Source organism: Falco cherrug, chromosome 11, assembly GCF_023634085.1.
Source record: "Falco cherrug isolate bFalChe1 chromosome 11, bFalChe1.pri, whole genome shotgun sequence".
Classification (NCBI taxonomy): domain Eukaryota; kingdom Metazoa; phylum Chordata; class Aves; order Falconiformes; family Falconidae; genus Falco; species Falco cherrug.
This window is the reverse complement of record NC_073707.1, coordinates 33,555,185-33,580,758: the sequence shown is the minus strand read 5'-3', so window position 1 is coordinate 33,580,758 and position 25,574 is coordinate 33,555,185. Positions and strand designations below refer to the sequence as shown.

The 25,574-nt window shown below is 42.0% G+C and overlaps 1 protein-coding gene and 1 long non-coding RNA gene across 21 annotated transcripts in view; one reads left to right on the top strand and one right to left on the bottom strand.

The window, feature by feature from the left end:
- The window catches only part of MED12L (mediator complex subunit 12L), a 150,413-nt gene that overhangs the window by 108,144 nt on the left and 16,695 nt on the right, over positions 1-25,574 (top strand). For 12 of the 20 annotated variants that reach the window (XR_008734502.1, XR_008734503.1, XR_008734501.1 and 9 more), the window contains 18 exons: positions 2,933-3,160; positions 5,633-5,774; positions 6,620-6,755; positions 7,470-7,571; positions 9,279-9,392; positions 10,961-11,080; positions 12,514-12,713; positions 13,263-13,451; positions 14,410-14,484; positions 14,608-14,798; positions 15,125-15,286; positions 17,864-17,975; positions 19,138-19,227; positions 20,338-20,447; positions 20,953-21,088; positions 21,612-21,773; positions 23,157-23,519; positions 24,537-24,693. Coding sequence is in view for 16 of the 20 variants with exons in the window: in XM_055723952.1 (XP_055579927.1) it covers positions 2,933-3,160; positions 5,633-5,774; positions 6,620-6,755; positions 7,470-7,571; positions 9,279-9,392; positions 10,961-11,080; positions 12,514-12,713; positions 13,263-13,451; positions 14,410-14,484; positions 14,608-14,798; positions 15,125-15,286; positions 17,864-17,975; positions 19,138-19,227; positions 20,338-20,447; positions 20,953-21,088; positions 21,612-21,773; positions 23,157-23,519; positions 24,537-24,693 (2,789 nt within the window). In the remaining 4 variants the exon portion in view is untranslated. Of the gene's footprint in view, positions 1-2,932; positions 3,161-5,632; positions 5,775-6,619; positions 6,756-7,469; positions 7,572-9,278; positions 9,393-10,960; positions 11,081-12,513; positions 12,714-13,262; positions 13,452-14,409; positions 14,485-14,607; positions 14,799-15,124; positions 15,287-17,863; positions 17,976-19,137; positions 19,228-20,337; positions 20,448-20,952; positions 21,089-21,611; positions 21,774-22,093; positions 22,300-23,156; positions 23,520-24,536; positions 24,694-25,574 lie in introns of those variants that run through there. The other 8 variants (XM_055723956.1, XM_055723955.1, XM_055723958.1 and 5 more) reach the window with 6 other exon arrangements.
- On the bottom strand, positions 6,534-9,272 carry LOC129737077 (uncharacterized). Its single transcript, XR_008734508.1, has 2 exons — positions 9,126-9,272; positions 6,534-6,752 (listed from the first exon to the last, which is right to left on the bottom strand). It is a non-coding gene; the product is annotated as an uncharacterized LOC129737077 (long non-coding RNA).

Sequence of the window (25,574 nt, the reverse complement as noted above, 5' to 3'; positions counted from 1 at the left end):
ATAGGAAAAGACCTTTATGATCAAGTCCAACCGTTAACCCAGCACTGCCAAGCCCACTGCTAACCCGTGTCCCTAAGGGCCACGTCTACACATCTGTTAAATCCCTCCTGGGATGGTGACTCTACCACCTCCCTGGGCAGCCTGTTCCAGCACTTGCCAAAATATGCTGTTGCCTCTGCTGCTTTACCTTTACTGGTGCAATTCTATTGCCCGTGCCGGTGTGGCAGTGCAGTGTGTGGTCCTGAGCCTGCGAAGTCCTCGCTCTGAGTGGGTACCTGCTGTGGAGCAGCAGGGGCTGAGCCTTCCTTGCAGCGCTGTGGTTAGCTCAGTGGGGCGCTTCAGCCAGCAGCACCGGGGTGCAGCGAGCAGGCGTGGGGAAGCGGGGGCCGTCCAGCTCCAGTGGGCTGCTGGGGCAGCTGTGCCGTGCAGCGTTGGGCCCACCTCCACACACCTTTGCTTTTGCAGATTGTGGTGTGACTGATTTGGTTCCTATAATGCATCAGCAAATTGGCTGTAATACATACAACATTGGGTAGAAAAATAACAAAATCTTAGTTGACGCAGCTGTAATATTCTATTAAATATTTCCTTTGATGTGGGGAGAGGCACAAACATGTTTGAGTTTGTGAAGTTTTCTGCTCGACTGTTCAGTTCCTTGATTTTAAATTAAAAAAATATTTTAGGTACCCATATGCTGTGTTTTTGGCTCCTACTTTTTAAAGGGGGAGTGGAAACCTTTCATATGCAAACGCGCGTCTTGTGAGACTTACAAACCACTTCAGTTACTATTTCCCCTCCTGGTTTATATACCTGGTTTTGGTTTGCATGTTTCAGATTTGTGGTTTTCATTTCATAGGGAGCAGGAAAAAATTTCTCGGTAATAATATTTTAATAGATTTACAAACACATGGGAACAGTAGCATTTAATAAGAGGAATGCTAGAAAAAAAAATTAAAAGAACTACAGTAGTGTCATAGTCTTATGTTCATTTTTCTGCTTAAAACCTAAAGTTCAGTAACACAATAAAAAATAACATTTTTATTAGTACTAATCAACAGTAGCAAATAAAAACATTATTTAGTAATACAGAGATACTTAGGGTATTAAATCCTATATTAAATAATAAACCCCCTTTTTCAGCCAAGTGGAGTTAGAAATTCTCTGAAAACTGGTAATAAAATTTATGTATTAATTTTTTAAACAGCTTTGTGTAAGATAAGAGTGCTACGCTTGTTTTCTTCTTGGTTTCCTTGCTGCAATTGAAACAAAACCAAAACAAGTTGTCTGGCAACTTGTACATGGCAACCTTTTTGGTTCCTTTTTAGCATGCTGTAAGTCCAGCTATTTCTCTAAGACAGTTTAAAGTGACAATAAAGTACAGGTCATAAATGGTCAAATTTAGAGACTTACCTTCCATATGTTGCAGTGCTTCACAGTCGGCTCCTGATGTCATCTGCAGTATTTCTTGTGACCGTGTTTTACTAAGTGAGCTGCATGTTTTGGTTTAGTATGCTTGGTATATTTAGTTGCATTTGCTAAACTTCCTTTTTTTAAATCATTCCTTCAATTTTTTTTTCCCCCCCCCTAAATCTCTTTTCTGACCACTGCCCCACCATTACTCCTTGTGCAAGTACAGTTTCAGAGGCAGCTTTGCTCACATACTTAGTATTGTGTTGCTTGGGTTTGGGGCCTTTCTTTCTGTGACCCGTGGTAAATGCAGGTAAATGCTGTGGTGTGGCAGTGTCGGGGATGTACGTGTGCCCAGGATGCCCGTTTAAATAGTGCCTGATGTTTGGGGTATGGGCTGTTCGTTTTCCACTGGTTGGTTTTCTTTCTTTGCTGTCACACTGGCTGTTAGAGCCAAGGGTTAACATCGGCCATTAATTACCCTTCTTGTAGATTAATTATCCTGCTAACAGCCTCTTCTTCCTGCTCTGGAGCATCCCAATGAGGAGCAGCATGTGCAGGGGCAGCGCAGTGGCAAGGGCCCCAGGGCTGCCCTCCAAGCCCTGCGTCCAGGCGCTGCTGTGCACATCGTGCTCCTTCCTCAGGTCACAGACGTCTGTCTTCCAGGCAGCACAGTGCTTCCTCTGTCTTTTGATCCAGGCGCTAGTGGAGTTCTAAGAAATTCCAAAGGTTTAATGTATTTTAAGTTAATTTCAATTGACAGATCTTTTCAGTAATGAGGACGTCTTCCCAGCTGGGATAATTACTGAAGTTTGTACATGTGGATGTTGTTTCCAGCTGTGGTGTAAGACCCAATGCTTGAGAGAAATGCCCCTTAGAACATTTTGTGTGTGAAATTTGTCTCCTTCATTAACACCTTTTTTTTTCCCCTGAGGAAAGCCCATTAACATACAGGTATTCCTAGCCTGAAATATTTCTTAGCCTTTTGTCGTAACTGTTAATGTCAAGCTGTTACCTTCTCCATTTACTGATTTAATCTTTCAAAAAGCTGTCTGTTATGTCACATTATTACTAAATGGAAATTTTTAATTTAGATAAATTTTCTCATTTTTCCTTAATTAAGTCTTCTTACTGCCACTGCAGTTTGCTGTGTCATAACACATAAAGAGGGGGGGCAGCGTTATGAAGCACTGTTACATTTCACATCTGATGCTCCAGGAAGTCATTGCTAGGAAGGAAAGAGTGTGTGGTCCTCATCCAGCTGCTCACGATTTCAGTCATAGAAATGCCATAGAAGCATCTTGGAAGCTTGAGACTTTTATCTGCAGGAAAACTTGAATGAAATTGATGTTTCAGCCTTATTTTCTGGTAGATGCTCCTTATCAGAAATGAGTTTGAAAATGTGTACAGAACGGTAACCAAACGAGGATTTTCCAACCCCACATGGCATGTTCCACAGCATTCCTGCAAAGTACGTTTTTTGGCAACTTTTTTTTTTTTCTTTTTTTTTTTGTTTGCTCCTCAGTAGTGCCTGTTCTAAGGTGAAGCAAACAATATACAGCAATGTTCAGCCTTCGAATTCCAATTTACTGTGGGACCCAGAGTTCATGCTAGATTTTATTGAGAATCCCTCAGCTCACAGCATTAACTACTCAATGCTGGGCAAGATTCTGAGCGACAACGCAGCCAACCGCTACAGCTTTGTCTGCAATGCGCTAATGAACGTGTGCATGGGGCACCAAGATGCAGGCAGGTAAGGGAAACCGTGCTGGAATTGGAACTGGATGGATTACATGACGTATATGAGGTTTCCTTTCACCTTTTTGATTTGTATCTTTTTGCCATTGTTTTCATTCATTACTCTTTCTGGTTGCTGAAAATGTATTCAGTAAGTTTCCTCTGAGTGATTTCATTAAATCAATCTGCATAATCTAACAAAATGGAGGAACGAGTAGAAAGTATGTACTGTAAGACAGTCGGTAAGCTTTTTGTATCAGCAGATATGCTGTTTGAGGCAGAACAGCTCAGCGCAACTTTTGCTCATTAGAAGCCTATAAATGAGGAAGGGTTTTGCATTAGGTCATTTCCTTCTGATACAATCGGTGTTGAATTTATTAAATGTGTAATTCATTTATTATGAATTTCATCTTTATATGTAGTATGTAGATTCCCCCCCTTTTTTTTAAGGTATTAAGAGTTTCATTGGCTAGAAGCTGCTAGAGTTGTAACAGCTGACAGATTTTATGAGTATCTGGGACCTCATGGTGCTAGTTCAAGTCGATCTCCAGTGATGAGAGCTTGGGACGAGGTCAGCACTGCAGCAGGTCACCCAGCACTGTCTGACTGGGTTGTGTCCTGACACCTTCTTGGGTCTCATGTCCATGTTAGACCTTCTTAGATGAGCTCAAGGCACTGACAAGAAGTATAGCGAAGAAGCCCGGCAGTAAAACAACATCAGTATCAGGCTTTTGCACTGACAGTATGTTTTCTTTTATAATTCAGATGTTCTCTCAGTTGCTTCCTCCTTCCAGTGTGTAAACACACAGACTCTGCTCCCTTGCGCAAACTGCAGCACTGCAGTGTTGAGACTGTTGTACCCTGGTTTTCTGTGCTGCAGTCAGTGGTGCAGGGTGAAACATACACTGATTTTTGGATCGGTGGGAGCCTTTACCCCTGCTCCCAGCACCTCTGCTGCTCTTACACAATCAAAACCAGCAGAACCTGGTGTTCTGCTCTGATTCTGTTCCAATTTTTATTCGGAAGTTCTTGGGCATGATTGTTAGGCCTAGGTGCAGCAGTAGCTGGCAGTCTTTTTTAAAAGGTTGCTGACAGACCACAAAACTTAAGGAAAACTGGGGGGGGGTTCTTTTCTGATTGATTCCTCCCCAAAGTGTGTGCAGTTCTATGTCCTTCACCCTGGCCTCAGTATGAAGCCACTTTGAAATGTCCAGAGCAGGTCCAGAGGAGGCCAGGAAGATGCTCGGAGGGCTGGAGCCCCTCTGGTGTGCGACAGGCTGAGGGTTGGGGTTGCTCAGCCTGCAGAAGGGAAGGCTCCGGGGACACCTTAGAGCAGCTTCCAGTGCCTGAAGGGGAATGGCTTGCAGCTGGAGGAGGGGACAGTCAGGTTAAAGGAAGAAATTCTGTGCTGTGGGGGTGGGAGGCGCTGGCCCAGGCTGCCCAGAGCAGCTGTGGGTGCCCCGTCCCTGGCAGGGCTCAAGGCCAGGCTGGACGGGGCTCTGGGCAACCTGGGCTGGGGGGAGGTGGCCCTGCCCGGGGCAGGGGGCTGGAGCTAGGTGGGCTTTAAGGGCCCTGCCAACACAAACCAGTCTGTGAATCTATGAAATGTGGCGCATCCTTGGCAGAGCAGAGCAGCTGAGAGGAAGCAGTTTTGTAAGGACAACAAAAGGGAACATCTAAATGTGGCCAAACAAGTTTCACTGTGGAGCAGAGGAAAAATAACTTGCACTGGGATGAGTCAAGTCTTCTCTGTTTTTTAAGATGTTATGTAACTCTGAATCATACACTGAATCACACAGTATGCAATCTATGAAGTAAAATTCATTAATGCCAACTGATTTTGTGACTCTTCTCCCACCTAAACAGTAGGGCTGGCCTGGCATGGAGAGGGCTCCTGCAGTGAGACCTCGGTGGTGGCCTGGGACTGGGGAGGTGTGCACCACGCGTACCATGTTTCCATGACATTTTTGCGTGAAAGAGGATGGAGCTGCTGTTGGTGCAGCAGCGCTGGGGGAAGGCCAGAGCATGCCCCCGTAGAGAGGGCAGGTCATCTGCCGTGGTGGGCTGCAGGCAGCAGGGTTTGGGTGCTCTGGTCCTTTTCCTGAGCAGCTCTGCGCAGGAACTCAGGGTGTGCAGGGTAGGGTTTACACAAAATAAAGACCCTATGCTACTGTAGGTTGGATGGATGCAAGTTAGGGATACAGGTCACATACTGGTGGTTTATTTTCTAGATGCTCTAGTTGTCCACCACTGAGTTAACACTAGGTTATATCATAGAATCACAGAATGGTTTAGGTTGGAAGGGACCTTAAAGATTGTCTAGTTCCTATATGTTGTATGTACAGTAGCATAACCACATTTAGACATAATTCCCCACCTTAAGTAAGGAAACACTGGTTCTTCTGCCAGGCACTGATCTGCTTTGACCTAAACATGTATTGTTCATGAAAGGTCCTGCTTCTGTACTAATTTTTCTCTTCTTTCCTAGGATTAATGACATAGCAAACCTTTGCGCAGAGCTGACAGCATGCTGCACGGTGCTTAGCTCAGAGTGGTTAGGGGTCGTAAAAGCTCTTTGCTGCTCTTCAAATCATGTCTGGGGTTTCAATGATCTGCTCTGCAGTGTGGATGTAAGTTCAATGTCTTCCAAAATACCTGTTAAACCTATTTGCCTAGGGTGTGCTTAGAGGTGTACTAACTTTTCTGTTCAATACAAAGTGCGGAGGACAAATTTAGTCCTGTATCCATTTAAGTTTTCAAGGCTTTTAATGAGATTTCTGGTTGATTTTTATTCTTCCCTACATCTTCAGGGTTAATGTAGAATTTGGGTAGTGCTTAGAACTTTCTCTTTGTAACTTTTTGTTCTTTATTATGAAGTGATACAGTATATCAGAGATACTCTTCAAAAGGAGCAGGCATGTCCATTTATTTTTTTCTGAAATGCTGATGGATGTGTAAATAACTACCTCTGTTTTAAAGAGCCTGTTTTGGTGTTGCCTCTCAGATTGTAGAAGGGGTGGTACACTTTGCTGTTTCTTACTCTCCTGGTGTAAGTTACCATCGTCCTGTTAAAGTTAGCAGGATTATAGTGATTAATGTTATCTAATATCTGATTCAATGTATTTACTTATAGTTTGATTATGTATGCCTTTAGGAACAGATTGAAGTTGTATACGTTGGGGATATAGTCTTGTCGTAAAGCTAAGGAATGAGTATCAGTGTTATCTGGTTTTATAGAACTATAAAATTTTCTCAAGTTTTCGTAAGGCTAATGTTTTTTACTTCAGAATTCATGGTATTTGAAATAGGTATTTGTTAAAGTCAAGAACTATCAGTATTTGCCATAAAATGTTTGGGAAATGCATTAAAATGTAGAGACAAATGCTTCTTGGGTAAACGTTTAACTGTTTATTCTGATAGTTAATTCCTTAATAATCATGGCTATGGTGTGTGCAGTTAATGTGAAGCCTTGCAGTGTTTTTCCTTCAAGGTGAGTGACCTGTCGTTCCATGATTCCCTGGCCACTTTCGTTGCTATACTGATCGCCCGGCAGTGCTTTTCTTTGGAAGACGTAGTTCAGCATGTTGCACTGCCTTCTCTTCTTGCAGCTGGTAAGAAAATACCAGGAGAAAAACTTAAAATGAATTAAGGCTTCTAAAGAAGTCTTCATTGATTGAATAAGTAGTGTGTTCTGAACTGCGTTCTTGTATGAAATGCCACCCATTGTGCATTGCAGCATGTGTGTCCCTGCAGTTCCCAAAAGGAGCGAAGCCAAGTTAGATCAGAGAACACACCTTGACAAGTGGAGAGCTGCTGACAGTGCACTATCCCTTTGTATTTTGCAACACACGCTTCTGCTCACAACTCTTTTCTGCTTCGTGCTATATGCTCAGATATCTGCTGGTTCTACTCAGGCTGTGCTTTTCCTTCTGGCATCAGTCTGCCTGATGTTGGCATTTTCCCTCTGACATCATTGACTTTGCCTCCAGCCTTGCAGTACCGTAGCTGTGGTCGTCTTTGTTAGCCACTTCACACATTTCTTTTCACTTTCTGCTTGAATTTGTGTCTTATTTCTGCTTTGACTGTCAAAACCCATTTTAACCATGTATTCTTTTCTGCTGTTAATTAGGTCTCTTGCTTAACCAAAAATGGTATTACTCTTTCCTGGTTTTTATTGGCTCAAGGTCATAAATGCTGATTCCTGTTTACGAAATTATTGTATTCACGCTTAAAATGGGGCTGTGACGTAGAGCATTTCCAGGCCTGTCACTGGGACTTGGGAGGTCCTGGGCAGATGCCTTATGTCCGTGTCCCATCTCCCGTAGCCTGTGGAGATCCAGATGCCGAGCCTGGGGCAAGGATGACCTGTCGGTTACTCCTGCACCTCTTCAGGACACCCCAGGTCTGCCTCTTTTCCCAGGGAACAGGTAAGTTGCCTGCTGTGTGGTCCTTTCACTTCAGAAAGTGAACCCAGATGTTTTTGATGGCTTTAGATTTCATGTGTGCAAGTTGAAATGATAACCTGTTTAAAATTACACATTTCACCAGCGGAAAGTTGATACATACTATTCTTACATGTTTCAGAAACATTTTATATGCATGTAACGCTATAGAAGCTTGCTGAAACTTACTCATTCGCAACACCTGGCCACCCAGGTGTGGCATAACGTTGACATAAAACTCAGTCATACTAATATTACATCTTTAAAAAGAACATTAAATTTTAACATAGTATCTGTGTACACTTCAGCAAAGAGGAATACATTTGGAAGCACTGTTCTCTCCTGATAGTTCTCATTTATTTTGGAACTTCATTGAAACAGTCGTGTGAGCCTGGGACCCGTTAATACTGGTTTTGTGCCAGTGCTGCTGTTGGCAGTACCTATCATAGTCCCCACCTTCCTTCATACTAAGTACTGTTGGGGCAGTGACAGCTTGTGTAGTGGATCATCTCTCAGTGTTACAAAAACTAATAGGGATAATACACATCATGCAGTTTAGTAGCCTTGCATGTAAATTGAAATTAAATGCAATTTTAAATAGGGTATAATAAAGCATCTGGTCCAACAGAAGAAACATGAGGAAATTAGTTCTCAGCATGTTTTAATGTAGTTCTCTTTCCTTTCAAATTTGAATATTTTGTGGTCTGACCTGTGTGTTTTTGCCACAGACCAAAAGAGGAAGGAAAAAGGCAAGGACAAAGCACCCAACAATTAAAAGGAAACAAGCCTGGAAATAACCTGTGTTTTTTTTTACTTATAAGTATTTCAGCAAATTTGATGACAAGACAATTTCTATGGGAAAATGAAATTGAAAGCTAAAAAAAAATAATTCAGCTCTTAAGTGTGGTGTCAGATTCTTCCATCTAGAAGTAATATTAGTTTCTTTTTTGACCAGAAATAAATAAGCTTTTATTGCAATTTAAGCAAAACAAGTAAGAGCTGTGAAGAATGCCGTCTGAGTAATGTAAGTATGTTACATGGTCCCAGGCTTCCCTAGAAATAAGAGTGGATTTGAATGGGTAGGGAAAATCATGTCTGAACTCTAGGAAGCAGTACAAATCAAGCAAAACATGACCATGTTACTGACTTTTCTTACGTATGCCTCCATTAGGCACCTCAGAAAGGTGGTAGATTCATCCATTTTCCCTCCCTCCCTCCCTTCTCCTTCAAGTTAGAAACTAAGTACTCACTGACATCTTTTGCAGTCTGCTTGTGAGCTGCAGAATTAGGCTTAACTGTGCAACAGGCGTTTATATTAATTGATTTTGCCTCATTTGTTGCGAAGACTGGGTGAGGGAAGTAATTTCCTAAATCTGTGAAGTCAAAACCAAAATACACTTCAGTGTCCTGTTTTGGTTAAGTTTACTGTTTGCATGGACCCAGTGAAACAACAGGTTCCTTTTTATATTGAAATGATCACAGCGTATTCTGATGTTAATATAGCCTAACCGTGTATCCCAGCTGGTTTCAGTGACTCACCTGTTGGTCTGCAGTTTCAGTTTCAGAAAATTCAGTTCTTCATTCAGTTATTGTACTTCAGTAGCTATTCTAGATGAGAAGGATTTTGTAGAAAAGACATTTTAGTTGGTGAGTAACAGTAATTTTCTACAAGGTTTACTCTTCTTTCCGTAGGGAAATTATTCCCCGGAATTCGTTCTTCTTGTGATCGTCACCTCTTGGCTGCTGCTCACAACAGTATAGAAGTGGGAGCTGTGTTTGCGGTTTTAAAAGCAATTTTGATGCTTGGTAAGGTTATGCAGTCATGTGTAATGTTTTTGTTCTAGTGTTTGGGTAAAAAACAGATCGTGCTAGTTCACTTCCCTAGCAATGCTCCTGGGAAAGGAAAACCCTGAGGACAAGAGAAAAATGTGGATGCTCTGGGTGCTTCTGTAGCGTGTGAGTAGTGTTTCCCCCACAGGTCAAGAGATAGAATTTTTCTCTGGTGAGTCAGCCCCAGCTGACAAGGCTTTAAGCAGATGTGACTGTCACATTTTGACCCCTACCCTGCCACCAAGTCCCAGTACATTTCAAACTCAGGCAAGTCCCTCTCAAATATAGAGAGGCAATATGGTCTCGAATAATTTTTCCCACCTTTTTCTGTGTTTTACCACAAATCATGTGTCTGTCACTGTGGAAGTCGTAACAGAATCACTGCTAAGCAACTCTCCATGAATGACAAGTGCATTGTTTTTTCAAATAAGTAACTGTCTCAGAGCTTTGGTTTGGCATTAAGTTCAGTTAAAGCTCTTGTGACCTATAGCGCAACATCTTCCAGATGTGGACATACCCACAGAGGTATACCTCCACCTGGAGTGCCATTATTGCTGGCCGGTGTCTCAGAACTGTCTCAAAAACCCCATGATCCTTAATGATGTGACTACATTGTGAAAGATTTTAAAGGCATAGCTATCTGGGATGGACTGATGGATTTGAGAGTGAGTTTGAGATATGTTTATGGCTATTATCTACGTTCTCTTGCTATTGAGAGTGCTGAGATTTGCTATTTTTCTTCATTAATGGTGCATAGTGTGAATAGCTGTTGTTTCACCTCTGTGCAGGGATGTGGTTTGGATAGGGTCTGGTGCAGGGTGATGGGAAGGAATATTTGGGCACACAGTTGATTTGTGCCTTTGCTGCAGCACATCTCCTCCTACACCCAGAACGTTATATTTGGAGATGTCTCTTGCCAGCACCTGACATTAGCTATTTAAAAATTCTACTTGTTTTACTGAGGAAAAGCATCAGATAAATGATTGTTGTTCCAGTTCTGTGCTGAGGAAGCTTTGTGAGTAACAATCTGTGTTAGAAAAAAAATAATCTCTGCTCACAGTGAAAGATGGTGCTGCAGTAATCTGCTCCTGGGTGTACTAAACCTCTTCACAAGTTTTATCAAAGTGTTCTGGGATGGCTTTAGCTTCATGCTTAGTATCAGTCTCTTCGTTGTATTGTTTGCCTGCCAGGTTCTTCTCTCTTGTCCTTCACAGGTACAGATCTGGGCTTGATGTAGCTGTGCTCACAACCTCATGAGATGCTTGAGCGTAGGGAGGGCGTGGATGGGCTGCTCACTGCTGCCGTCTGTTCACATGTGTTGGGCACAGGCTCCCGTCAGGTTGTTTCCCGCAGTCTTTGCTTGTCCTGGGCTTTGGGACCTGCAGGGCTTGATGTGACCTCCCTGCCAGCCCTTGGGTCAGGGGTACGGGGGGGGTTGGATTTACTTGGATTTTGGGGGAACTGAGGGATTTTAACTGCTTTCCCTTCCCAGGGTATGTTCTGTTGCTTTGCGATTGGCCTACTTAAAAATGGTTTCTGTTCAGGCTCCGGAGTGACAAGGCTGTTCGCTCAGCCTCTCCCCTCCCCGTCAGGAGTTATTCCTTGTGCTGCATCTGGCCGTGTGGACTCGGGGCAGGAGCGTGCCCGGTGTAGTGGAGAGCGGGGTGAGCCGGCTGGGGGGCCAGTCCCAGTCACTGCTGTCTGCTGCAAGCTGTCACTTGGTCAGTGCTCTGGCTTTGACAAGCTGTCAAATACAAGTTCGGCCTTGTGAAAAGGAGGGTTGTATGCTGTTTATTTAGGAGTAACTCTTTTAAGTGGTACAAACCAGGGTGCGGGCGCAGGTGTTGGCAGTTTTTCTTAGCAGTAACTCTACTAAATCCTCATTATTATTTTACTCTTTGTCCAGAGCAATGCAGTACCAGGGAACACAGAAACAGTGATGGGAGAACTGAGTGCACAGGAAGACCTAGTGCACCCTGGTGCTTCAGGCACTCTGTGTAAATATATAGTAGTCTGGGGATGTGGCTACAGCTGCTGAAAGGCTGTTGGTCTCCTTGGTGCAGTAGTTTGAAATATTTTGCTGGTAGTTGTAGATTTTAGCAAAAAATCCTAGCATATGTGTAACCAGAGGCCGTGGTGTGAATGTGTGTGCTTGAGTAGCTGAAGCCAGCCATTTAGTCTTGTCACGTTGTGTTAGTTGTTGATCTTGACAGTAAACTGAGGGGTTTTCTGAGGGATGACTATCGTGTATGGTGCATCAGTTAAGATCCTCAGGAGTTTCTGCTAACTTAAAACATTAGGCTTTGTTAGCCTGCTTCTCGTGCACGTTCCTGGATGGCCTTGCAGCATCTGGGGTGTTACTGTGTGCAGCATTTTGGGCTGGTTTCCCCACTGCCACATGCTGTAGTTGCATCTTCCTTGTCTGAGGTTTCAGGCCCGTAAACACGTAAAATGCAACCTGCTCCAGGTCTGATTTTTTTTTGGCGTTGTTTCCAAAGTACTTTTTCATTGCTTTTCCAGTCACCCCTGTTGGTGTCAGGTAGATGGTGGTTTTAGAGTTGTGCCGGTGCCGTGCAGAGAGAAGGGGCTCACCAGTGTTTGCCAGGCTCCCACAGCGTGCTCTGCCTCTTTCCATTCCCAGGAAGATGAGTCTCTCTTGTCAAGAGGTTCATGGTAAGGTGGGCCAAGGGGCCACTGTTCGAACCATGTTGCTTGATCTGTGGACTGTTAATAAAGAGAGAAGGCTTGGAAAAGGGGCATCTTAGAAGACTGAGTAACCCAACTCTTCCTTACCTGCCAAAGCAATTCCGCATGCTCAGCAGACTTTTTCCTGTTGAGCACATAGTGGCTTTATTTGTGTTTGATTTGTGTAAACCTTTTCCTACTTCTGAAACATCCATTAAAAAGATGCAAAATGAACAAGTGGACAATACTTTGAACATGGTGGCTTTCAGAGTCACTGCTGCCCTTACGAATGCGACTGCCTCTCTCCTCAGCTGGCCTGTACCTCTGAAGATCCCCTGGGCGGGTAAGCGGTCGGGGGGTGTGGGGGCTTGGGTAGAAGTTCACCCTGTGCTTCTGTGCTTCTGCTGTGCAGGTGATGCTGAAATTGGCAGCAACAATGTCAACTCCTTGAAGAGTGAAGACTTCCATATGAGAGGCTTATTAGATGAACTCAATGAGGATGAAATCTGGGGTTCCTCTCACCCTTTGAAATCATGCGGAAAAGCTGTTTCCATAGAAACTGCTAGTCTAAGCGAGTATGCTAGATATGTGCTAAGAACAATTTGCCAGCAGGTAACCTCTAAAACAACTCTTCTGTCTTAATTTGGAGAAACAATGGTTTTTTATTTGAAAAGTGTAACATGTGTTTTGATGCAAAATGAACATTGAAGTATGCCAGTATTTGAGTTCTGTTTGGGTTTCCTGATTTTCACGATTCAAACACATAGTGTGTTACTGCGGGGAGGGGGAATTGCTTTAGTTAGTTATTAGCATCTCCCTGCACTTTGTCAGAATTGAGCTGTTTTTCCTACCTGAATCTCAAGCCCTTTGAGAGGACAGTAGGATCAGTCCATCAGCTGTCTGCTCAAGGTGCTTTTGCAGTAGCATATTTTTTATTACAAAGTTGCTTTCAAAGTATAGAAGAAATTAATTTTGCAAAGCCTGTTAACAGTCTTAAACTTTCAGGTGGTACTGAATGACAGAAGACATTTCTAATCTCGCATGTTGCGTGAACCATACTTAAAAGTTTTGCACATGGAAAAATCAATTTTCCGTTTAGCTTACCAAAAGTCAATATTGCCTTCAAACTGTCTTGTGAATCTGTTGTCTGATTACTTACAGGAATGGGTTGGAGAGCACTGTTTAAAAGAACCTGAGAGGCTGTGCACGGACAAAGATCTTATTTTGGATCCTGTTCTTTCAAACAAGCAAGCACAGAAACTCCTTCAACTTATCTGTTATCCCCATGGTATTAAAGAATGCACCGAGGGTGACAACCCTCAGAGGCAGCATATCAAACGCATACTTCAGGTAATGCTGTGGGGAAAATGTGGAAGAACTACCTGTGATGCACTGACTCTTAACCTGTCATCAGCAGCACCACCATGTGACATTGAATTGCAGTTCCTCGTGCAATCAAGCATTAGATACTTTAAAGATTGTATGTGCTCAGGATCCCCAGTGTCTGTGGTAAATGTTCTATAGTGTGACTTTGGGTGTCTCATTCCTTCTCATTCCACGGTTGTGGGAGAAACAAGCATGCAGCACGCTCATCATTGTCGGTCGTTAGAAAGCCACTGCAAAGGGAGCTGCTTTCAGGGCTGTGCAGGTGGAGATGCCTATTCTCTCAGGAGGGCTCTGTGACTGTACTGTGGGGAAACACACTCCTACTCCATGAAAAAGGCTCCAACACCTTCATGGACAGTGGAAAACTGATCTTTTCTTCAAATTCAGCTGCATTAGGGGCACTTCATTTCTTAAACTACAAAACTTATTTTCTTTGAATAGACCTGTTAAGAATCAAGATGGCAATGTCTGGACCAGGAAAAACAGTGATCAGTGTTCTGCAAAATATCACTGCAGCTGCTGCCTTTCACTGTGCCTAGATGGCCTTGTGCTAAATACGAACAAATCCACTCGGATGGCGATGCCATGGATTGATGTAATTACTAACAAAAGAGCAAATTACTAATTCATATTTAACTAAACTCAGATTTTGCAGAGAGCAAGATTTTTATTCAGAAAAGTTGGTGTGGTTAAAAGTATTAAGTAACAATATTAGCTGCAAAAATGTGGAAGTTAACATACATCCTTCAATAGGCCTGATATTTTGGCCTGTCATTAGACTGTTAAAAAGAGTAGTGATGGTGATGATCTGCTTGTAAGCTGAGGCTTTGACATGTAATGTATGCAATTATGAGATTTTTTTCTTTTTCTTCAGACATGTACAGTGTTGACACTTGTATCTGTAATGTTAATTCTTACCTAGAACTTAGATCAGTGGACTCTCCGGCAGTCTTGGTTGGAGCTGCAACTAATGATCAAACAGTGCATGAAGGAGCCTGTGAGTATTTGTTTTCAAACTTTATTATCTAAATATTTAATGCAAAAAAAGTATGTTAAATTTTAACGTAGTCCATGAACAAACATACCATGAATGTGCTAGTTTACTTATGTTTTACTGTAGGGTTCTGGGTCTGTGGCTGAAATGAACAGCTTGTTGGATAATATTGCAAAGGCGACAATAGAGGTGTTTCAGCAATCCGCTGATCTAAACAATAACTCTTCTAACTCTGGTATAGGCCTCTTCAATCCAAACTCTGTTGGAAATGCTGACACAAGTAATACAAGACAGAATGGTAAAAAGACATTCCTAAGGTATTTTTTGTAGCACCTTTTTAATTATTTTAGCCAACATGATGCTTAATTTTGTGTCAATTGCCTAGACTTTTTTTGCATTTGAAACAGGAATGTACAGAAATGAGTTACCTGAAGGTTACTTCTGTTTATTTTGTTTAACAGTAAATGTAGTTGCTATTCTTGAATTTTCTGGAAACCAGAAATTGTGACTGCTCAGTCCACACTAGTTACTCCAGATGCATTGTGTTAACTGCTTTATTAAAGCAGTTTAGTCTTATAACAGCTAATACTGGTTACAAAACTGCATGGATATTTTGGCTGAAATAAGTTTGTTCTAATTCTAGTTCCTCTGAGCGGCGAGGAGTGTGGCTGGTGGCTCCCTTGATAGCAAAACTGCCTACCTCGGTTCAAGGTAGGGTCTTGAAAGCTGCAGGAGAGGAGCTGGAGAAAGGTCAGCATTTGGGGTCATCTTCTAAGAAGGAAAGAGACAGACAGAAACAAAAAAGGTACGACCTTGGGAAATACCTGTGCACAGAGCTGAAAGGTGTTTTTGAAGGAGGAGTTTACCGAGGACTGGATTTTGGGTTCACAAAACTTCATTGGTTCACTTTTGTGGAGCAAAAAAGTTATCAACCCCAAACAGGGTTCAGGTTTCATTAAATTTGAAGAAATACCATTAGTTTCAGAGGAGGAAGCGTGAAAGCTTTGTAAGACATCTTCTAGTGGTGATTCTGCAGCTTGGTGATGGGAATTATTGGAGATTTCAAAGAACAGTTAGAGCACTTGTTGTCTCTTCTGTTAGACTGCTTTTCTTGCCATTAAGGTCCCGTAATTGTCATGTCGTTTAATTCCTGTTGGGAATTAAGCTTAAGCTCATCTCTAACTTCCCAAGCATGCAAGGTTTTTAGTGACTTAATGGTTATTTAGTAAAATATTCTTCCATCGTGCCTGTATTTTTTTTTGTACTTTCTTAGAGCTATGATAGAAGTTACATTGAATACTATACACAAAAAGGTCTCTTAGCTTCCAATACTGTCTGTCTTTTTGTGAAGCTCTTCCAAAGTACAGTTGTTCAAGAAAGCAAATCACTTCTCAAGAGCTTGCGGTGTTTAATGGTTGTATATGGTCCCACCATAAGTTTCTTGTTTTTACATGTTACTAGCATGTGCTGTCTTTTTTTATCACCTTCAGTGTCGTTCATGCAGTATACTTTCCCCAAGCGTGGAACCAATAATTGGGCTTTGTGTGCTGCATGTATTGATTTTTGACTTCTCGTTGTCATTAAATTCTGTGGAGCTTTTTAAATCTATTGCTATTTTCCAGCCTCTTCCACCTAGCTTATATTCTGTTTAAGGTTAGAAGATTTAATTATATTTTTTTTCTTTCCATCATAACTGCAGTATGCCCATAACGCTGTGTTATGTTGGACTCTCCTAGTTCATCTGGACTGTTTCTTTGATAAGCTTCTTATGTGATATATAAACCTATAGGACTACTGTTCACCATGTTCAGTTTTTGAGTTAGGTATGCTTTGTATTAACTTTATGAAGCCATCTCTTCCTTGTCCTAATTCATCTGCAATACCTGCCTGATCTGTTGTTAGACAGAAGAAGACATCTTGCTTTCTGGATCCCTTTATTAGGTGTGCCTGAGCATTTCAGCACTTTTCTGTTATTCACTGGCTCTTTTGCTACTTGCATCAGTAGAAGGGAACATGGAACCTCTCTCTGTCTTATGTTTCTTTTCCTACGGGAGAGCTCTAATATAGGAAATCTAACCCAAGCCTCTTTCAAGCCGAAATAAAATGCCTATAGAAACTGTCAAGCCCTTCCTCCACAGTTATTCCTGTGTGCAGAAGTAAAAGCATTTACGAAGTTGTTCTAGTTGTAACAATAAATTACTTCCTTGTGTGCTTTTCAAAGCTTTTCAGTCTCTTCTTGATCAAAACCAAACTTTACTACTCTGTGAGTCACAAACCCAATGAAACTATGGGAAAGTATGAAATTTTATGCAACTTACATAAGATCTGTCTTTCTTTTTTCAGACTCAGCTTTGTGTAGCAGGGCTAGTGATTGCAGTAACTGTCGCAAATTGTAAACTTTTCCTCGCAAAATTAATGAGAAAATGAACAGCTGTTCCTACCGTGATGTTCAGTTTAACATGACTTTTGAAAATGCAGGCTTTCCATTTTGCTCCTTTTATGGGACCTTGAGATTTTGCCATTCCTTTATACTAATTGTCAAGTTAAATGCCTAATGAAAATAACAGTTGAAATGAATACTTGTAATGCATAGACACATGTGTGTGTGGATTTGTATTTATATTGTGCTTATGGATGCATTTAATTGTCAAGGAGCTTGTATATCTAAAACTGCAAAAATCATTGCATGAGCTGTTACTCAAGTCCCTTTGCTGACATTTTTAACTTCCTTCTACTTCACATGTTGTACTTTCAAATTCTTGTTCCTGTATTTCTTCCAGTTTGTCTTAATTTTATGTTTATAGTGGATACACATCAATTTAAATAAAGACTTTGAAAGCCCTCGCATTGGTATGGCATGTCTCCTACAGCCAGCTAAAGCTGCATCTCAGTTTACTTACTAAGCCTGTGTTAGAATTCTAGTGCAGTTTAGGCAGCTGTCATTCTAATCAGTGCTTGTAGGGGAAGCGTACTTGGGATTCACTTCAGACTGCTAACATGGATTAGAAACTTCAGCTGCCTAATCTCCACTAAAATTATATCCCTGGGTTATCAAAGTAGTCTTAAAATGACATGTTCTGTTTCTGAGTCAGGCCTTCAAGTGTCCACGCAATTACTGGTCATTCTCAGTGCCCTGAGCTAGGTGGGTTCTCATTAGTGACATGCATACTATGTGCATTTATGCTGGCTGGTGCGCTGTCTTCTTATGTGCATGTTTTTTTAATTCGTCTGGCAAGGCTTTAATTTACTAAAGCAGAAACAGACATAAATACAGGCAATGCCACTTCCAGGGGAAAAAAGTAGACAAAACAAGGAAGGGAGTGAGGATGGGAAGTATCAAAATCACTTTACTAATTGACTTCTGTATTTGTGTCTGTTAAAGCATGTCTCTTTTGAGTCAGCAACCCTTCCTTTCATTGGTACTTACTTGCCTTAAGGGACAGGATGAGCAACGAGAAGGGCTTCTAACATCGCTGCAGAATCAAGTTAATCAGGTAAAACAAGCGCATAACCATGAGCACCCTTTCTTAGATGTTTTATGTGTCATCAGTTTTCTGTGTATGAGATGGCATAAAACCAGGATAATTGCAGTGCAATGGTGTGCCAAAAGGAACAGTCCAAGGAAGGAAGAATGGGGAGGTCTTTCTTCCTTTTTGAGAGTGAATATATCTTTTTTCTAAAATTGTTACAGAGAAATATAATGAACTTGAGTCTGACTCCAGTTCTTTCCAGGAAAAACAATAAAAGATGTTTGTCCTGAGAGGAACAGTGTTCTCAGTCTCTAGCTTGATCATAAAATGTTTTTATAAGTTTGAAACTTTCCTTCTTTAGGAAAACCCTTAATCTTCTCCAGCTGGCACAGATTAAGGATTTTTTCGTATTTTAAAAAACGATATTGCTAGTCCCAAACTGGCCCCTTGCCTGCAGCTCTCTCCTTGTATCACTTGTGCTTACTCAACAGCCTCTGCTGATTCTGCTCAAGGCTTCCTGCTCCCATCTGATTCATGCTCTAGCCTACAATAGCTCCTTAGGACTGTCTTTAAAAGAATATATACGATGCCCAGTGTAGTGTGTCCATGCTTCCTTTTTTCTGTCTTTAGTTTCTGAGTTACTGTGACAGTGAAAGTTGATACCTGTAGGGCCATTATTTTCTCATATTGCCTCCCTGCTCCAGTCCAGGCTATGGCATATGTCAACATCCTAGTTAAATTAATTCCTTTGATGGTGTCCCCCCTCCCCGCCCCCGCCCTGGTGTTACTGCTGCCTGGGTTTTCCTTTTGCTGTATGGTCTCTCCCCTGAAATGCAGCTGGTCCAGGTTCCCTAAGGTTCTGGTCATTTCACACCCAGAGATCCCCCAGATCCTGTTGGGAAGCTGCATCCAGTGCAAGAGGTCTGTTTACTTTCCTGTGGTGAACAGTTAAGTAGGGTGTTTGAAACAATATTTTTAATAAATGTGTAACAAAGCTGCTTATTTTCTTTTTTGCCACAACAGGAAGATCTAGTCACACAATTGATAGCAGATTATCAGGTTTTTACACATTAATGTTTGCTTATTCTGCTCTAAACCTTAAGCAGGCACGAGGATAAAAAAGTTAGTAATCTTTTATGATTCCTTATAGATAATGGTCACAAATACTTCAATTGCTTTTTCTTAGATCCTTAGTAACTGGAGGGAAGAACGGTACCAGGACGATGTTAAAGCTCGGCAAATGATGCATGAAGCTCTACAACTTCGTCTTAACTTGGTAAGAAAACCTTCTGTGGTTTTCCTGATGTTATAAAAAGGTGTAGCAGCTACTCTGGAGTAGGTGGTAAGCAGGAAGCAGCACTGTGTCAGGGCACTGCTGGGGCCGGGGCACAATGAAAGCTGGCAGCTGAGGGGGTCCCTCAGCCCCTCCAGGCATCAGGCTCCTCTGTTGGGATGGGGACAGGCTGAGTCCATGGAAGGACATCAGCCCACGGCAGGGGCTCAGGATCAGGCCCAGCAAGGGGAGCCGGGGTCAGACAAACCCTGGTGTGGCCGGGCAGGGCCATGGGGACAGGCTGAGGCTCCTGACCTGGGGCCCCAGAGCTGGGACCAGGGGGAGCCCCAGTGGGGTTGGCCAGGGACAGCAAGGGCTGTTAGTGCCCCCTCGGCCCTGACGCAGGGGTCTCTACTCCGTTGGCGTTCGTCTCTGCTCTGCCCGTCCCTCTTGTTTCAGCTGATGGCTCTTGGCCATAATGTTTGGACATTGTTCATATAAAATGAATGGGAAGGACAAGCCTATACCTTATTCATGCCTTATTTTTGTGCTGCTTTCTTCCTTTCGGTGTCCCTGGAACCTCAGAAATGCATCATCTTTTTGTGGACATTCCAGACCATTGTCCACTGACGGTTTATCCCCATGTAACAAGCAAGGATTTTACAGAATTAGGCAGTCAATATAGTTAGACAACTACATTATATTATTATATTAGTTGTATAACTATATTATTATTTTCATTATTACAACCATATTATTATTGTCTGCGTTTTGGGTGTGGGAGCAAAGTGCTAACTATAAAGTTGTAATTCAACACCTTTTCAGTTCTGATAATTTTTTCACCAACTTCAATTCGTTGCATCAAACATGAAAGTGAGGATGGGGAACTGAAGGAGCAGTGTAATAATATTTTGCTTTTCTGTAGTTCCTTTTTGCTGGGAATATGGGGTGGGGAAGAAAAATTATTTAAAGTCAGCCTTTCAAGATAGCATTCAGCACAAAGAATTTGTGGGACTGGAGAGCAGTTTTATTCATAAGTAATCCGTATGATAAAGGAAGCGTGCCTATATGAGATACAGCAGATAGCAAGGCTCTGCATGTATTATTTTGCAGGTAGGCGGCATGTTTGATACTGTGCAGAGGAGCACCCAGTGGACCACTGACTGGGCACTTCTGCTCCTGCAGATAATCACTTCAGGAACTGTGGATATGCAAACCAACAAGTATGTCTGCGCTACATAAACAAGCTAATTCATGTCCTTAGTGCTTATACGTTTAGATTGCATGTATATTATTGTTACATTTTCCTTACCCTTATCCTATTACTACTTGAGTGCAATTTATGTGCTTGGTGCTGATCTTGGTTAGGGAGCACCTCTGCCTTGGAAAGCACTGGAGCCACTACTGATGCTCTTCTTTAACAAGCACATACCTGAGCACATTCTGAAGTCTGGGAGCCTGTAATTCCCAGTGACTGTTTGTTAGTTCATGCTGTTTGTAGCTCTGAGCTGGGGTTTATAAGTAAGATTTGTGTGTATGTCTTGACAGTCCACCTGCATGCATAGACTGGGGCTGACGCATGCAGGCTGAGGTATGTGTGTATGCAGAACGCCCTGAAAAACTTGGCTTGTTTGAAGAGCTGCATTTGTGGCCTTTGCCCTGAGTAGCTGTCCCTGGATCTCTTGGCAATCGGTAGTTCCTCAGGGTAATGCTTGTCTTTACTCTCAGCGAATTGTTCACAACCGTGCTGGATATGCTGGGTGTCCTCATCAATGGGACGCTTGCCTCAGACTTGTCAAACGCTTCCCAAGGAGGGCCTGAGGAGAACAAAAGGGCTTACATGAATTTAGTGAAAAAACTAAAAGTAAGTGTTATGTCTTGCCATTTTCAGCATTTCCTTTAAATTGCTTTCTGTGATCATCCTTTAATCCTGTCATTTCTAGTGTCTGGGAAGGCCTCTTGGAAAACGAAGCAAGACTGAAACAGCACTAGGATAACAAGGAGTAGAAGGAGAAAATAAAATTTTAGTGTGGAGGTGGGAAGACAGACTTCTAGTATTTTCTTGGTAATAAATTAAAATTAGGGATCCTGCAAGACAGTTACTTTTAATCATGATTGAGACACTAGATTTATATTACATGGTTTTTACATTCTGTTTAAACAAGAGATTACAAGGTAACTTACATTCTTTAAAAAAAGAAAACAAACAACCCACGCAAAAAGCCCCAAAACCCCCTTGCAAAGCCACTTGTTTAAATTTAGTAAAAGTACAAGGAAATGATTCATCCAGAAACAGGACATTTTCTAATACTGAAAGCAGTGAAATGTTTCTCTTCTCCCCACCCCCTTCCCTTTCTGTTTGATTGATCGATGTATTTATTCTCTAGAAGGAGCTGGGAGACAAGCGGTCGGAAAGCATTGACAAGGTTCGCCAGCTGCTCCCTTTGCCAAAGCAGACATGTGATATTATTACTTGTGAGCCAATGGGATCCTTGATTGACACCAAGGGGAACAAAATTGCGGGATTTGACTCCATTGATAAGAAACAGGCAAGAGTAAATGTTTTTTTTCACCTCAGTTTTTCCGTGATTTTTGAAGCTTAGGAATTCAAGCAAACAGGTACAGCTTGTACAATACATGCCTTTATGTGCAGTATCATAAAAGCAGCGTACGTCTGCTGTAATACAGCTTTCTGGTGCAACCCCAGTCCTTACAAAAGCTTCAGCCACGGCACTGCGTCTCTTTTGAACAGGTAGGCTTTCTATGAGCAGTGATGCCAAAAGTGAGGAATGCTCTTGTCGAATAAGACCTTTAAAAATAGTTGCAAATGACAGACTGTTTGTTGGTATCAAATGTGTTTCTGTTCCAGATATTCTTGCACAGTTTTTGATTGCGTGATCCATATGAAAATTCTCGGGCAGAGGGTGAAACCGGGAGGGGGGTTAGAGAAAGGCACGCAGGGAGCTGTTAAACCCCAGCCAAATGGGTTCAGGCAGCCTAGCATGACTTGGACCTTGCACCAGCACTGGCAGTGATTCCATCCTCCTCTCCCGGATGAGTTGCTGATCCTTGCAGGTAGTCTCAGAGCTTTAGGTATATATGCATCTTAAATGGAAACAGTTTTATGCCACTCATGCAAATTCAAGAGTTTGGGTAACCTTTCACTTTCTGATTTATTTAAAAATCAGTGATGTTTGCTGCATGCCCTTCCTTATTGAATCTGCAGAGCACGTGGGCAGTATGTAACTGCTAATGTGATGAGTGTTGACATAAGCTTGCACTATAGGGTCTTGACTGGTATTGTCCAACTCCGCAAAAGCTCTTACAAAGTATTTGCTTTTCAAGCAGAATCCTACATGCGAGAGCCCATTTGACCTGGGAACTTTTTGACCTGTTACCTGCTGGGAGGAGGCTGGAGGGTGATCCTACTTAGAAGAGACAGAGAAAAAAAGGCAGGGTGGGGCTGGGGTATATTTGGATTTTTGGGGAATTTGAAGGGATGCATAATTGTAAGTGAATTTATTTAGAAGAGAAGGACAGAGCTTTTTATTCTGCAGACTGGGTAGGCATTTTTTTGTGATTTAGTGCTTAGGCTTTCTTCCCTTATTTGAATATGTAAACTTTTAGGAATGGTATCCTCAGATCAGAAATTTTTGATAGATACTTGATTTTTCCTTCAAAATGTGAGAGGTGGAACTTGAGAATTTTAGCATAGCTACAAGAAAATGGTACTATAAAAATATAATTGCTCTTATGTAGTTGCAGCCTCAGATAGAGGTTAAAATTCCACCAGTATGCATTCGGTACATTTTGTGGAGGGGAAATATCCTTACTGGATTTTCCTGACTCAACTAATGATGTACAAAAGCAAGTTGTCTGCTGTAGCATTCCAACTTTCTTAAAATGCTAACTTCACTTTTATTCTGAAACAGGGCCTTCAGGTTTCAACAAAACAAAAGGTGTCCCCTTGGGATTTATTTGAAGGCCACAAAAATCCTGCTCCTCTCTCTTGGGCATGGTTTGGTACAGTTCGTGTTGACAGGAAAGTAATAAAATATGAGGAGCAGCAGCATCTCCTCCTGTACCACATGCACACCAAACCCAAGCCACGGAGTTACTACCTCGAGCCCTTGCCCCTTCCTCCAGAAGAGGAGGAGGAAGAGCCCACCACACCTGTGTCTCAGGAACCAGAAAGAAAGTCAGGAGAGCTCTCAGATCAGGGCAAACACGCCACAGACGATGAGAAGAAGACAAAGAGTCGGAAGCGAAAGTCAAAGTCAAGCTCAAGAGCTGATGTAAGTAGTTGGTGCCCCATACAAAACCTGACCTCTCTTGCTGAAGCATCTGATGTTGCATGGTGCTGTCTTAGCTGCTTTCAGAAATTGTTATGCACCTGGAGGAGGGGGTCCTAATAAATGGAGTGAGAGGAGGTGGTTGGAAGGAGGGTGGTTTTGTATCAAGTGGAGCTCAGTGTAGAGGAATGTACAGTGCTCAGGACCTTACGTGCTATGTAAAATATAGTAGACTAGATCTTACTAAATATCATTCAGGTTCCGTATATGCTTTCTCTTGTTCGGTGTAAAGTACAGCTGTTTGTATCAATTTCTAAAATTCCTCCAGTTCAAATTATGTTGAGATCAAACACAGTTTAAACCCAGGTCCCATTCAAATGGAAACCAATTTGAAAGAGGTTCTTTTACAGATATAAACTGTTTTACTGTGAAATTTGTTCTGGCTTCTGAGATACTTACCTTTTGGGTTTTTATTGGATTTTGAGGTCCGGGTTCCTAAGCTGAAGAATCACCTAGAGCAAGGGTTTGAGAAACATGCTGGGCATCACCCAAGTAACAATGTACGTTTCCAGTAGCAGCATTCTGTGCAATTGTCCTCTTCACTCTGCTGCCAGTCTGGTCGTACATGCTGTAGAAGTGGCAGTATTCTGTCAGTACCCAGCTAGTTTGTCAATGTGTTGCATTTTAAGTAGCTGTAATTTTAAGATAATTTTCTGGGTTATTTGATGTTTCAGTTAAGTTCTTCCTGTTATTTATATACTGATACTGTAACTGTCCTTGTGCTATATACCTTACCATAGCCTGCAGAAAATACTTACCAATAAGGTAGAAATGGATGGAGTGTGTATGAAGTTGTTAATTACCTGTGGGCAGCCTGAGACTTAATCTGTGTTTTACATCACTGCAAACGACAATGGGAACTGTCTCTGGCCTTTAATGATTTAGTAGGAAAATTGGCATTATTTATGAGTTAGTAAGGTATGAATGTCAGTAACATTCACTTTTACTGTATATTTCAAGGAATATCCGCAGAACAACTTGTATAGAGTGCCTCCTACTTACTCGCCAATTTCCTCTCAAATGATGCACCATCCGCCGTCTGCCTTGTGGGGTTACAACATGGTGGGGCAGCCGCAGCAGGCCGGCTTCTTCGTGCAGGGCCAGCCCCTCCCACCAGGTATGTGTGCGCTTGGCAGGCAGAGGCACAGCACCATGGCGTTATTTGATGTGTGGCAAAAGCTGACTTCTCACAGCCGTGTTTTGTTTCTCCAAAGCAGGCTGTGCCTGCTGATGGCATTTATTTTATTCCTTAGTTAGCCATAGGTCTCTGGGGGTGTTTTTTGAAAAACTTTCTGTCTCTGTTAAGCTATTAAACTTTTTTGGTAGATAAGCAAGAATGACTTACTTGTGGTGAATAGTACAAGAAAGCTAGTAGAAATTCAATGAGGAGTGAAAGAAGAGAAGGGATGATTAAAAGGAACAAATGCCTTATGTTTGGCTTATTTCTTCTTTGGTTCATACCAAGGAACATGGTGGCTAATTTAACATCTGCTAGAGGGAATAAATCAATCCACGGGCTTGCATTTTTTCAGCTTTGTGGTATTTTCAGCTTCATTTTTTGTAGGATTGTTTTGTTCTTTCCAGTTAACGTTTACCCAGTTTAACAGGTATTGTACCTGCTCTAGGGGGCAGCAGTTTATGATTTTTTGAGAAATACTGTTGTGTCCTCGGGTATTACGCAGAAGTTTAGAAGTTTGGTTCCAGTTATAAATGTTAAATATTTTTTCTGAAGCCCCAAATACAACTAGATCTGTGTTCTAAGTGTGTAAAAAGTCTTCAGAATATACCAGACAGTGGCTAAAACGTTTAAGGAAATGCAGCTTTTAAAAACAAATGTGTAAGATTAACTTTGTAAGTCTGACATATAGATACATGATTTTTATCAAGTAGCATAGAGTGCATAAATTACTGCCATCCCATTATGAAATTGGCTTGACATAGTAAGCTGCTCATACCACGCTTTTAATCTGACATGCAACTTTGTTTTTCATCCGTAGT